This window comes from Rhinoraja longicauda, chromosome 5, assembly GCF_053455715.1.
Source record: "Rhinoraja longicauda isolate Sanriku21f chromosome 5, sRhiLon1.1, whole genome shotgun sequence".
Lineage (NCBI taxonomy): Eukaryota > Metazoa > Chordata > Chondrichthyes > Rajiformes > Arhynchobatidae > Rhinoraja > Rhinoraja longicauda.
In genome coordinates this window covers 25,271,708-25,285,959 of record NC_135957.1, presented here as the reverse complement: position 1 = coordinate 25,285,959, position 14,252 = coordinate 25,271,708, and the positions used below count along the sequence as shown (strand labels likewise).

The 14,252-nt window shown below is 39.8% G+C and overlaps 1 protein-coding gene across 1 annotated transcript in view; it reads left to right on the top strand.

The window, feature by feature from the left end:
- LOC144593498 (frizzled-3) overlaps positions 1–13,782 on the top strand; it is a 35,605-nt gene extending 21,823 nt beyond the window's left edge. The window contains exons 3-7 of the mRNA XM_078399159.1: positions 432–628; positions 1,802–2,819; positions 4,577–4,722; positions 7,372–7,602; positions 9,766–13,782. Coding sequence (XP_078255285.1) covers positions 432–628; positions 1,802–2,819; positions 4,577–4,722; positions 7,372–7,602; positions 9,766–9,976 — 1,803 coding nt within the window. The 3' untranslated portion in view covers positions 9,977–13,782. The remainder of the gene's footprint in view (positions 1–431; positions 629–1,801; positions 2,820–4,576; positions 4,723–7,371; positions 7,603–9,765) is intronic.
- Positions 13,783–14,252: the final 470 nt, after the last annotated feature.

Below are 14,252 nucleotides of genomic sequence, written 5' to 3'. Positions count from 1 at the left end.
TGCAAAAATAGTCATCCTCTACAAAACCAAATAGGTTGAAATTTCTTTACGTAAAAAGGTGGAGAATTCTTTACCCTAAAAGGCTGAAGAATGCTCAGTTGAGTATTTTCCAGTCTGAGCTTGATAAAGAGTACAACACACAGGATCTGGGCATTTTTTTAAATCTTGTTTATTATATTGTTTACAGTGTACGATGTTTACATATTCTTTTGTGCTGCTGCAAGTAAGAATTTCATTGTTCTATTTGGGACATATGACAATAAAACACTCTTTACTCCATATTGTAGATCTTTTGTATATATCATATGACAGTAACAATTATTTAATTTTTTTTTGTCTTTTGAATCTGGTGTAATATGTTACTAAATTCTGCTGTTATGTCCTCCAAATAGTGCTGTAATTTTATACATATTGTCATTTTTCTCTTTTAGCCATTCCACCCTCTTGTAAACTTGAAATGTTCCAGAGACCTTCGGCCATTCCTCTGTGCGATGTATGCCCCAATTTGCACTGAATATGGGCGTGTTACTTGGCCATGCCGTAAACTGTGCCAGCGAGCTTATATGGAGTGTCATAAGCTAATGGAAATGTTTGGAGTGACGTGGCCAGAAGAGATGGAGTGTGCAAAGTAAGGAAGCTGTTTAATCCTCCTGAGTCAAAACTGAACTTGAAAGAATAGTAACATTGAAAATGTGACAGAAAATGTCGGGGATGCCCAGCAAACCTCAGTTTCTGGGATGGAAAAAGTTGAAAAGTTATGGCTGCATAAAAGTTCTTGCCAAAAAAAATTGCTGCCTTTTCTGACCTATCGGCTTTTACAGTTGTTTCTGTTTTCTTGAAGATTTGTGTTTTAGCTTGGCAGTCCTCAAGGTTCAGATCCACCTTCCATTTGTATAAGCTTAAACTACCATTAAATTAGAAACTCTTATCACAAATGTTATATGACCATATAAATTAGAAGCAGGAGTAGTCTGCTCTGTTCCTCAAGACTAATCAGTCGGTCATTCAAAAGATCATGACTGATCTGAATGTAACCTTAAATTCATTCTATCTTTGCTACCCCAGCTAACTTGTGCTTATCAAGATTCAATTCATCTCTGCCCTTTTTAAAGAAAAATTGCAAAGTCTCTGTCCACCACTGTTGGAGAAAGAGTCCCAAAGTCAGGCTGCTTTGAGAGCAAAACATTTAGCCTTACATTTAGTACTCTCTTAAAAGAATAAACACATATTTTTTAACAGTGCAGGTCAAGTTACTGATCTCTTGAGCTACTAGGTGAATAGATTGTTTCCGGTTGTTTCTGGTATCTCCAGTGTGTTTGGAAAGGAAAAATCACAATGAGTAAAATAAATGCTTGTTAGAGTTGAGTCTGATATAATTTGGGTCTGTTGTTTCCATTTTGACATACAGCAAAACATAAGAATTAAGATGGCACACTGAGAATATATACAATCCACTGGTACCTATTACATATCTAGTATCCCAGTTTTAACAGCAGGTGGGCTTGCGATTCAACGTTTAAGTCAATGTGGCCTGTGGATCACAGACACATCAATTACTGAAAATCCCGTTTTGGAAAGTCATACTCATTGTGAAGTGGAATGACAGTTGGAAAGATGGGAATTGTCTCTGATTCAACTAATTATTCTGGTTTCTTGTCAACCATGGGTTCTTTCAACTGCTAAAGAATTTTGTTAATTATAGCCGTAATGCCTCCAAATTGATTTTTAAATGTGGTAATCAATGCATTTTGTGGGAATTGGATATCAATTGAATGTCTTGTGTTTTGTTCATGCTCCCCAGATTTCCAGATTGTGATGAAGGCTATCCACGCCAAACAGACTCTGTTTTAGATGGTGACCCCACAGAGGAGGCCCCAATGGCTGTGCAGAGAGACTATGGTTTCTGGTGCCCAAGGGAATTGAAAATCAATCCCGAGCTTGGCTATTCTTTCCTGGGGGTTGCAGACTGTTCACCCCCTTGCTCTAACATGTATTTCAGACGTGAAGAACTTTCCTTTGCCAGATACTTCATTGGTGTGATATCCATTGTCTGCCTGTCTGCCACGCTCTTCACCTTCCTGACATTCCTCATTGATGTAAAACGATTCCGCTACCCGGAGCGCCCTATCATATTTTATGCAGTCTGTTACATGATGGTTTCCTTAGTGTTTTTTATTGGTTTTCTTCTTGAGGACACAGTTGCCTGCAACAGAAATGATCCTTCAGTTTACAAAGCATCCACAGTGACACAGGGTTCCCACAATAAAGCATGTACTATTCTGTTTATGGTACTGTACTTCTTCACAATGGCTGGCTCAGTTTGGTGGGTCGTCCTTACCATAACGTGGTTTTTAGCTGCCGTTCCCAAATGGGGCAGTGAGGCAATAGAGAAGAAAGCCTTACTGTTTCATGCAAGTGCCTGGGGGATCCCAGGGACACTCACCATAATCCTCCTCGCCATGAACAAAATCGAAGGGGACAATATCAGTGGCGTTTGCTTTGTTGGATTGTACAATGTTGATGCACTGCGATATTTTGTTCTGGCTCCATTGTGCCTCTATGTGGTGGTGGGGGTTTCTTTGTTGCTGGCAGGTATAATATCACTGAACCGTGTGCGGATTGAAATCCCATTGGAGAAAGAGAATCAGGACAAGCTGGTGAAGTTCATGATCCGCATTGGTGTGTTCAGCGTTCTCTATCTCGTCCCACTTCTTGTCATAATTGGATGTTATTTCTACGAGCAAGCATTCCGAACTGTGTGGGAGACGACGTGGATTCAGGAACGGTGTCGTGAATACCACATTCCCTGCCCTTACCAGGTATGCACTTTAGCAAGGCATTTAACAAAGTCACCCAAGAAGGTTGATTAGGATAGTGAAAGCTTGAAGGGTTCAAAGGAAGGTGGCAAATTGGATTTAAAATTGGCTCAGTGGCAGGAAAGCGAAGATTAACATTCAACGGGATTTTTTGGTGACTGGTTGAATGCAGTGGAGTTGTTCAGGGATTAACACAATAGTTAAGAGGTTTGCAGATTATATCAATACTAGGAGCAAGCTTGATAGTGAGCAAGAAAGTTCACTAAGTGAGCAAGAAAGACTGAGGCAGAATACAAGAACAGGAAGGCTTTACTGGAACAGTATAGGACATTAAGACAAGCTGGAGTACAATTACAGTTTTGGTCACCATGTTACTGGAGGAACTGATGCAGGGAACCCTTATGAAGATGTTCTCTGGAGAGAACAGAGGGATGTCTGAGATAACAAGCAGATCAAAATTATCAAGGTCTCACCCCACAACCTTCACTGTCCACTTGTAAAGGCACTTGGTTTCTCACATTTGCTCATCTATTGACCTGAAATGTCAGCTCTGCATCTCTGCTCATTCACGCTGCTTAACCTGCTAAATATTTCTAGTGTTTTGTTTTTATTTTTGATTTCCAGCACGTCTACCTTTTTTGCTTTGGTAAGCCCTTTGCCTTTTTGTTGATAATTTCTTCCACTTTGCCAACAGTCTTACATTTCTCAACATAAATGACAGTTGGGTTATTTAAGCTCAAAGTTATGCAGAGACTTCAGGATATACTATAGTCACAACGGATTTGTCTACTTAAGTTTCAGGAACAGCTGACTCCAGTGTAATGTACAATGAGGTCTGAACAGTTGAAATAATTTAACAATTCTGAGATGAGATGTTTTACAAGTTGAGTAAATGTTCTTAAGACAGTACTATTTTGGTAATGTACTCTAATTTTGAATCTATAATTCCTCTGTCAGAGCAATAATAGCCACTAGCAATGAAGAAACACCTGAAAGTGAGATTCTCTGCAGTTCATAAGCACTTTTTGTTTATATGATCCATGATACTGCTGAGGAGTTTAGAAATGGTGAATCTTTGCTCCATCTGGTTATTAGGAAATGCCCTTTATTCATTTTAAGACTCATTGCGTAAATGTACAGAGAAGAGCAGATTGCATGTGTCTTGACAAGATAGGGTATGGCTTGGTGAGGTAGTCAGTGTTTGTGATTGGGAAATGCAAATAATTCAAGATATTAATCGGAACAAACTGAGTCGATTATACAACCTTCCAATACCAGTTCCAAAGTCTTGCAGACTGCAGGTCTCAATATAAACATCCAATTACTTAAATGTAAGGAAGATTTCTACCACGACCATCCTTTAAAACAATCGGTCCTGGATTCTTGCCACTCTGGATGTAGGAGGAAAGTCCTCGCCTCTTCTCTAAGCCTACAAGATTCTTCAAATAAGTACCCCTTTTTGTTACTCTCATTTAAGGGAAATAATCCTTACTGTTTTTCTACCCCAACCCTTATTTTATATCCCTCAATTGAGCCTTCCCTCAGGATCATAGCAAGGAGCTGTAGCCTAGGCAGGATTTCTTTATCTCTAAAGTTTTCAAATACTGGCATCATCTATCCTCTGCATCCTTCCAGCAAGGTGACAAATACTCTATGCCGCACTCAGTGCTCTGTACAGATTTAGCATTGCTGCCTTCTTTTTGTAACCTATGTTGCAGCTATATAAGAAAACATCGTGCTAAATTATTATCCCTTTCAAGGTGACGCAAGTGAGCCGCCCTGATCTTATTCTCTTCCTGATGAAGTACCTGATGGCTCTGGTGGTTGGGATCCCATCCGTGTTCTGGGTTGGCAGTAAGAAGACCTGTTTTGAATGGGCCAGCTTCTTCCATGGGCGCAAGAAAGAGTGAGTTTTCTGCTGTCATTTGTCATCCTATTTTATCAATGAATTTAGCAAGGAAATGTAGCAGGGATGGGATGTGTGTGTGAGTGGAAAACTGGGAAGCATGCTAGGTAAGTTGGTATTATTTATTTGACAGAAAAAAAGCTCCCGTTTTTAGTTGACCCATGCCTCAGCCTTGTTCCAGTTGCCCATTGCATTTTTGTGAGCACCATGTCTGCCCTATCTGCTGATGCAGCAGTTTAAATTCTGCAACAGTACCCCAAATGTGGCTCCAATTCAACATCCAGTTTTTGTAGGCCTAGATTACCATTCAAGTGAGACATAGATCCACAAACCCCTGACACGGCTAATGAAGATGCTGGTAATACCACCGCTTATTATGCACTTTGTCATATTCCTTGTGTCAAAGAATGAGACCATTCAGCCCATCGAGCCTATATCAGCTGGAGACCAATCCCATTTCCCCAACTAATTTTTCCAGTAACCTGTTCTCCCCCCATTCTGATCAATTCAACCACCCACTTGCGCGAAGGGCAATTTACAGAGTTGGCCAATTAACCAACCAAACTGCACGTTTTTGGGATCAATTGGAGATCATGGTGGAGAGCACAGGTAATGGCGAGAGCAACTCGACACTGCTCTAATGGCCAGAGTTGTTGGAGCTGTAAGGCAGCTGCTCGACTCACTGCATCATACTGCTTCTCCTGGTCTTTGGTTATCCCTGATCAGGAATGTTGCACATCCATTTGAACATAGCTGTTCTTTAAATCCACTCCATTATATAGTGGAGTGAATACTATAGGAATACTCCACTATAGCTGAAACAGTTCCACCAGGTGGCGCCAATGATGGCTGACTCGCAAACAATCTGTTTGTCCCTTCCTTTGTGTTTTAATAGTATGTGTTAAATGTATGTTTTTAGTGTTCTTTTGCTTGATTTATGTGGAGCGGGTTGGGGGAAACTGTTTCTAACCTCTTACCTCGACAGAGATACAATTTTTTTTCCCGTAATGTATCTCTGTCCGCACTGCGACCTAACATCAAGGAGTTGCCTGAAGATTTACCATCGCGGAGCCTGCAATCCCTTTGATCCCTGGATCAACCTCTGAGCTCTAACCATGGGTGTTTGCGGACTTAACATCATGGAGCTTGCGGTCTCTGGTCAGAGACCAACTTCGGGAACTCCAAGCCGCAGGAGCTTCGACCGCCGGCTGCGGGAGCTTCGGCCGCCCCGACAGATGGTTTGACTGCCCCGACTGCGGGAGAATAAAGAGGAAGAAGATTGGCCAAAAAAGGCCAATCTTCTTCCTTCCCAGTGAGGAGTGTGGGGAATCCGCTATGGTGGATGTTTATGTTAACTTTTATGTAGTTGTGTGTCTTGTTGCTTTTTTTTTTCGTATGACTATGGTAATTCGCATATCACTGTACCTTAATTGGTACATGTGACAATAAAAGACCTTTGAAACCTTTGATACCGTTGATAATGGAAATGGAGCCACTCTCGGACATTTGAGTGAATTTTGCCATTTCATTAAACGTAGATTTGACATCATTTGTGTGCAATCAGCTCGCACATTGATTGGAGGTGCCGAAGTAAGTCTGAGATGACTCCAGCAGCCTACTAAATTAGTTGAGTTCAAACCTCCAGTATTTTCTGTTCTTGAGCCCATTTTGTAATAATGTACTGATGAACTAAGGTGAACAGTGTAATTTTATGAGTTCCAGTGAAACAATTTACTTCAATTAGGTATGTAGGTTAATTGGCTGGGTAAATGTAAAAATTGTCCCTAGTGGGTGTAGGATAGTGTTAATGTGCGGGGATCGCTGGGCGGCACGGACTTGGTGGGCCGAAAAGGCCTGTTTCCGGCTATATATATATGATATGATATGATATGATATAATTCAAACTTAACTCTTAGTCACTCTCCCAAAGACCTTGCTAGTCCTGAGTTCCAGGAGTACCAAACTATCTGCAACCTGGGACTCTAGATCTCAATAAAGTAAAAGACTCAGTTTGGAGTGAAAGGGTGGAGGGATGAGGCAGGCTGTTGGAAAGAAGCTGAACACATGTTGCTCAGCATGTGTTAATGTTAACTTGGACAAAATGTTCCTGCATTCCTCGCATGCATCAAGAAATAAGATCACTCAGCAGGAAGAATTTTGAAAAGGTGCCCAGTAGGAAATTACTCTGTTCCCGAGCATATTTCATCGTTCAGCCTGGTCAGTGCTATAGTTTAAATAACTTTACATATACCTGGTTCCCCATAGACTTACCAATCATAGATATTTATATTAATTAACTTCAGCATCAAAAAGCTTGTGATAGGCAGGAGCAATTTTCCAGACCTGAGAAGAATTGTTCTGTCCAGAAAGAGTTGGTCCTAATTAACATTACTGTCCCTTTTTCTGGGGAATCGACCCTACCCTTTCAAAGGCCAGTATGTTTAATGGTAAAACTCCACGCTGTTTAAATCTATAAAGGTAATCAGGATTTTGAAATGGAGGTCAATCAGGGGTAAAAAAAGTGAGAAGTTGTTTTTGGGATGTCAAGAGTTGGGGATGTAAATGAAACCTAAAAGTTGTCCAAAGAATTGTCTTCTCTTTAACTGGGTTCCGCAATTGATCCCAGGTCCCTGTCTTTTTCATTTTCAGTTCTGTGAATGAGAGTCGCCAAGTTTTGCAGGAACCAGAGTTTGCTCAGTCTCTGCTGAGAGATCCAAACACCCCCATCATCCGCAAATCTCGAGGCACCTCCACCCAAGGAACGTCCACTCACGCCTCCTCCCAGCAACTGGCCATGGATGATCAGAGGAGCAAAGCTGGCAGTGTCCACAGTAAGCTCAGCAGTTACCACGGCAGCCTTCACAGGTCACGGGACGGCAGGTGAGTTGATCCGCCGAGAAACCTTGGCTGAACCAGATTACTTTTTAGAAAGTTCAGTTTGAATTATTCTGTTAAACAAAAAGTTTACGTTGGGTTTTGCATAGTTGAAATTATTCATGAGTACTGTTTAATATTTCATATCTAGATGGACATATCATATCACATCACATTTCATATCTCATATACAGTATATCCGGGTATAAAGTTAATTTATGCAAAGAGCATGTATACATGTGTTTCATTGAAGGAAACATCTCAAATATAGAATGAACAAATCTGTGAATTTGAAAAATGCAGCATTTTTTTAATGTTTAGCTTTAAAGTTCTTCTGCAGATAGGTACATGCATGTGCATTTAGAAGGGGCCATAGATGTGGGTGTAGAAGTGAAAATAGTGCAGATTGTTGGAAATTTACCTATTAATGACTGCAAGTCACAAGATACCAGAACTGAATGTTAACAGATCAAACACATTAAGACTTTGTTCTTTTGAAATATGAAACCAAGAGGAGACCTGATAAAGGCCATTAAGTTTTGAGATTGGTAGGATAGACATAGGAAATATTTCCACTTTTCCACATGAGCTATGAAATAATAGTTATTATGATTGTTATTAATAAAAGCAGTAGGTAATTTATAGAGTACTATTTCACCTGTTAAGAAGGTGAACTGAACTCCCAACTACAAAATTATTGTGATTAGTGGAGAGGCTCGAGGGGGAAAAACAATAGTGCAACATGTTCAAATGTTAGATAAAGAGGGGATAGACAAAATATCCTGTTTCTGTGCAATAATAACTAAACAAAGTTGTTCAGTCCCCATGGAGTTAGTCATTCCGTCCAAGTTCAGCAATAGCAGAACATTGTGTGATGTTCAGATGTTATTAATCATATTACTATTTTAAGTAGTGTTACCTATTTCTAAAGTTACTAAACTTGCTGTATCTATTGGAAATGGTTGTGAGAGAATTGATTAATAGAATAATTGATAAAGCAGCATTGTTTGGGAGATTTAAGTAATGAGCAGGCAATGGACTGTGAAGGTGAAAAGGTCTTCCCAAGATATAGGTTGCATTTTATATAGTGAAATGTCTTTGGCAAGTCATAGTTCTAACACTTCATCTCAACCTTACCCACACTTACACTGCCCATTGGCTAAGATGCTTTTCTTCCCCCAAGGAAAGTTCTTCAGAAGTCTATTCTGCATGTCAGCTGAGTTCTGCTGGTATACATCCCTTGTCACTGACGGCTCACTCCACCCTCCCCATCTCAATGCATATTCAGTATAAGCGGCTGCCCCTGCTTGAATGTATCCCATGTTATGTTGTACAAGGGCTTCATGAGCTTGGCTCATAACTCCCCATGTTGAGGGATTGTCTACAGAACTTGGCCTAAGGCTTGCTGACCGGCAATAGAGATTCAAACCAGAATACTGAAAGAACTCTGTGCGTGAAGCAGCATCTATGGCGGCAAAATGTGCAAACTATATTTTGGGCAGAAACTTTGTATCAAGATTATGAGGAGAATTAAGATGGCCGAATATAGCAGAGAGTCTGGTTGGTGTGATGAGGCTTGTAGGTGGAACTTTAAGGAGAGAGGATAGTGGGGTAATGGGAGAGATGCAAATGGGGAAGAAAATTAGGTGAACAGGTTGTGGGACGAGAGAACCAAGGTTTTGGGGAGTGAAACTATGGAGCAAGTTTGAAAGACTTTAATTAAATTATTAAATTCCATAGTTACGTCATGATAAATTGCTACAGAGCCTTGGCCCATCATCCTGCCAGTCTTTCTGGTATTGTTGTAAGTAATTGCAGAGCCTAGTTTGTACGTTAAACATAAGATTGTGTAAAGGAATATATTTCTGGCGCATCGGGAGACCATCAGCTAGTGTTGGGAAGTTTTGTTTGTTAGTAATTAACATGTCCTCTGCCTTCTGTCTTTTGTATCTCCAATCAGCTTTGAGTTTCCATATCTGTTCCTAGGTAAAAGTTTAGCATTGGCTAACATTCATCAAAATTAATTTGCTTTTAAAATATGATGGGTGCTGCTGGCCTGAACTCTATCACCATCTATTTCTGCTTACAAACCCTTAAACACAGCAGCTGACTACATCCTGGTCAAAAGAAAGGGCTTATGGTATGTGACGCATAATGTTGTTTTTCCAGATACACACCCTGCAGCTTCAGAGCTCTGGATGAGAGGTTGGTTCACGGTAGTCTGCCAAGGCTCAATGATCAGTCTCGGCAAAGCAGCCTGCACCGCTTGAATGACCAGTCCCGGCATAGCAGCATCAGAGATCTCACAAACCCGGCAACACACATCACCCATGGCACTAGCATGAACCGAGTCATCGAAGAAGACTGCACAAGTGCCTAATCATTGTTTCTGCATCAAAGGCAAAGCAAAGAGGCCTCTATGGTTTAAACAAAATTGATAAAATGGGAGACTGAAAGATCAGCGACTTAAATGTCGATTTAAATGTCTAACAAATATGGAAGAAAATCATTTTTGGAGAAATGTGTATAGAAGTATCACGACAGTTGTAAACCTAATTGGGAAGGAAGATTACAAGCTGTTGGTCTTGGTTGTATTGTTCTCAACATTGTTATCAGATCCATATAAATCAAATAGGAATATTGATTTCCTTTCAGAATTGATGATGAGCTTTGATCTTAAGTTCCCAGTTTTAAAAGCCTTTTTATGTCACCCTTAAATACGTATTTTTGTGATTCTGATGCAGAAAGCGATTTTAAAGACACTCCCATCACGAGAACAAAAAGGGTAAATGTTTGTAATTTTTTGTTTATAGCCTAATTGGAAAGACAATAGCATGTCTGTTAGTTTTCAAGGTACGCATCTTAAACCGATTGAATCCTGTTGTTGGAAACGGGATTGCTGTGTGAAAGATCAAATAATGTTTTTTAAAATATTGTAGAAATATGTTGTGTTTACTTGAAATTAGATTGGTTTAGGGAAGGGGCTAGTGCAAGTTCCATAGCCACTCCACCTGTCAGGATGTTTCAATGCTACCTCATGCTGTCCCATCTAAAATCTTGTGGACAGGAAACATCATTCAGCTGTTTGGGCTGATTCATTAGTCACTGATGCATTTTTCTACTGGTTAACTTGTGCATTGCACTTGATGGGTGTTGTTTAGTTTAAAGATACCGTGCAGAAAGAGGCCCTTTGGCCCACCGAGTCTGCAAGATCAGTGATCCCTGCACATTAACACTATCCTACACACACTAGGGACAATTTATAGTTTTGGAAAGCCACTTAGCCTATGAACCTAAATGTCTTTGGAGTGTTGGTGGAAACTGAAGATCTTGGAGAAAACCCACGTGGTCACACGGAGAATGTACAAACTCCATACAGACAGCACCCATAGTCTGGATCAAAACCGGGTCTCTAGCGCTGAAAGCGCTGTAAGGCAGCAACTCTACCATTGCACCACCATGCTGTGGGGCAAGTTGATTTGTGAACTGACATGTGTATTTAGATTAAGAGCATGGAGCTAGTGTGATATGGGGCGATGACGTAATATCATCAGGAATTTGATATGCAGGTTGGTTACTTGCACCAGCTACAAGATGGGGTTCCAATAATCCATAGTAATACTTAAAAGTTGATGGACCTATTAGCCATTCCTAAAGCTCAGCTTTAAAAAAACATCTGGATAGCAGTAACTCCAGGTCTATTAAATTACTGGGTTCATGACCTAAAAATTCCTTTAGTAATCTTTTACTAATATCAATCCAAGGGAAATTTTCAATTGCAGCTTTTGTAATAAAATCAAACAAGGTTTCAAGAAGTAAGATCTGTTTAAAGACTTTTAATTGAGCTAAATAGTACTTTGAAACATTTACCAGTATTTTCACAAAGATGCTTGCTACATAATTTAATTCCATACCAGCCCTGCAATCTGTAACATTTGTTTTGTTTTCTTACTGAAAATGTGACTCTTAATTGCACCAGTTCAGATTGGGTATCAATCATAGTTATAATACTTCTGTTTCTGATTCTGAAAGTTTAAGCCTTTCTGCAGGATCTTCAACATGATACCAAACTGGAATTTCAGTGTTGATACTGAGGAGTGCTGCATTGGTAGAGGTTGAACCTTTGCATGGGGCACCAGTGTGGCCAGAACAAAAGAAATCCTTGTTTAAAATTTGCGCCATACAGTGTTCAGCAGGAAATGCAACGCTGGCCCTTTACCACATCCCTTCCTGCAATCCAGGAATCCAAGCAGTCCTTCTAGGAGAAGCAATTGAGGTGGTCTGCAAAGTAGCCACCCAATCTGCATTCTGTCTCACCAAAGTAGAGGAGACCACCGATGGCAATACATTAATTCTCACTAACCTCCAATTTAATATATTGCCATCCGTGATTTCCTCTACTTTGGAGAGACTGAATGCAGATTGGGTAACTACTTTGCAGACCACCTCAATTAAATTTGCAAAATGAATTTGAACTACTGGTCACCTGTTGTTTTTTTTTTCTCCGTCCCATTCCCACTTTGTCCTGGCTTTGCTCCTACACTTTTCCGATGTAGGTTCAAGGAACAACTCTCCATCTTCCAACTGACTTGTGCAGCCCTTTTGATTTGATAATGAATTTAGCAGTTTCAAATAACCAAACTTTCTAGATGCAAATTCATCCACCTGAAACATCAGTCATTATCTCTCTCACTCCCCCTCTCTCCATAGATGTTCCATGGAATAGTACAACACAGGAACGGACCTTTCAGTCCACAATGTTTGTGCTGAACATGCTTGTACATAATCCATATCTTTCTATTCCTTGCTCTACCTTCTGTCTATCTAAAAGCCTCTTAAATGCTGCTATCATATCTGTGATCTGTATTTTATTTTGTATATCCAGTGACAAGTTCCTCTCGTGTTTCCATTCCTGTTGAAGGATCTTTGACTTTGCTAGCTCTGTTTCTCTCTTCACATATGCTGCCTGACCTGCTGAATATGCAAGTTTTATTTGTTTTGTTTTTCCAGCTACAGTGAAATCAACATTCATTGATTTTTCATTTGGGTAACTGTGGAGATCTGATTTCTCCTTGGTCGTAGTTGCCTTACATGACGTTTAGGTTAATTACAACTCTGCCGTTAGCTCAAAATCTTTACTCTGCTTGTGGTTTTGTTTCGTCCATGACCAAATGATCGACTTGCTAAAGCTGTCTAAACATGACCAATAAGTCTTATCAACCACTCTCATCCAAAATGGAAACAGTATGCAGCAATCCTTCACATATCCGCAGAGTGGCTCACATCCCATCTTTTGTTCTATTGACACATTCATCACCCTGAAGGTAAGGCTTAAACAGGATCCTAATAAATGAAGGCTTCATACATTTAATGTAAGACTTGAAAAAACAAAAACGTGTGGAATTTCAATATTAAAAAAGGGAACAATCAAGAGGACTCATTGGGAGAATTCTTGTTTCATTCTTGTAGTAAAGTAAACTCTGGTGAAGCTTTAGTGCTTGCACTAAAATGGATTGATTTTGTGCTCTGAAACATGCTGTATCACAATGTAATTCAGAACTGATTATATTTTGAGATGAAAAGTAGCGGGATTAACTAATGGTGCCACGTTTTATGTCTTCACACGCAATTGTTTCTTTGGAAACCAATGAGCATTTGTGCTGCATCTGTCCTTATCATCAAAGTTGAATCAGCAGTGCCTATGATCACAATTTATCAAGTTTGTTATACATGCATATCTTCCTCCATGCTGGACACAGTCGCAATGGTCCATGTACACCAAAGCCTTGCTGCTGGTTGTAATCGCCTAGGCACTGGTAAGCCATCATAAAATGCAGCCACTAGCATCTTGCCAGTAGAGAAAGTAACAGCAAGCCTGTTCCAGATCCAAGTTGCTAGGATTGGCAGCAATTGTGCTGGGTTGTTGAATCTGTTGTAAGAATCCTGTGCCTGAAAAGGGCATCAACTGAGACTGTTCACAATAAAATGGCAATGGAAAGAGAAATTGTTAACTTGCACTCACCCCATAAAGAGCCTGTTTACTATAGAATTGTGGCTGGATGTATAGTTTGGTAAAGTGTTTTTATTTCCCCAGGTTTAGCACTTTAATTGAGTGTATGGCTGTTGTGCAGTAGTTGTAAATGAGATTTTTTTTTTAGAGAGCTGTAGATTTTTAATAAAATAATGAAACCATTTTTGTGTGTTTGAGTTTTTGCAATTCATCAGTTTCTTGGATTTTAATTTTCAATCTCATGCTGCATTCCATTCTTGTATAACCAATTTATTTTTGTTCATTCATCCTGCAGGATCTGGATGTGGAAGCATTTGTTCCCCTTCTCTAATTTACTTTGAAATGTGTGACTTTCTAGGCCATTTGATGAATAAACCACTGGTGCATCTGGGGTTCCAGATTATTTACCCTGGAAATATGTTAATGAGCTTGACTGTTTTTCAAATGACAATACAGTAATTTTTGCTGTCATTATTATGGGTGACTTATTTCCATTTAAATTCTAAATTGATTAAATTTAAATTCCACAGATGCTGTTTAAATTAAAATTTAAATTCTAGTAGTCTGGATTACTCATCTGGTCATTTCTGTCATCACTGGTACCCAGTAGAATAGTGTATTTAAAGTTATCAGTATACAGCTAGTT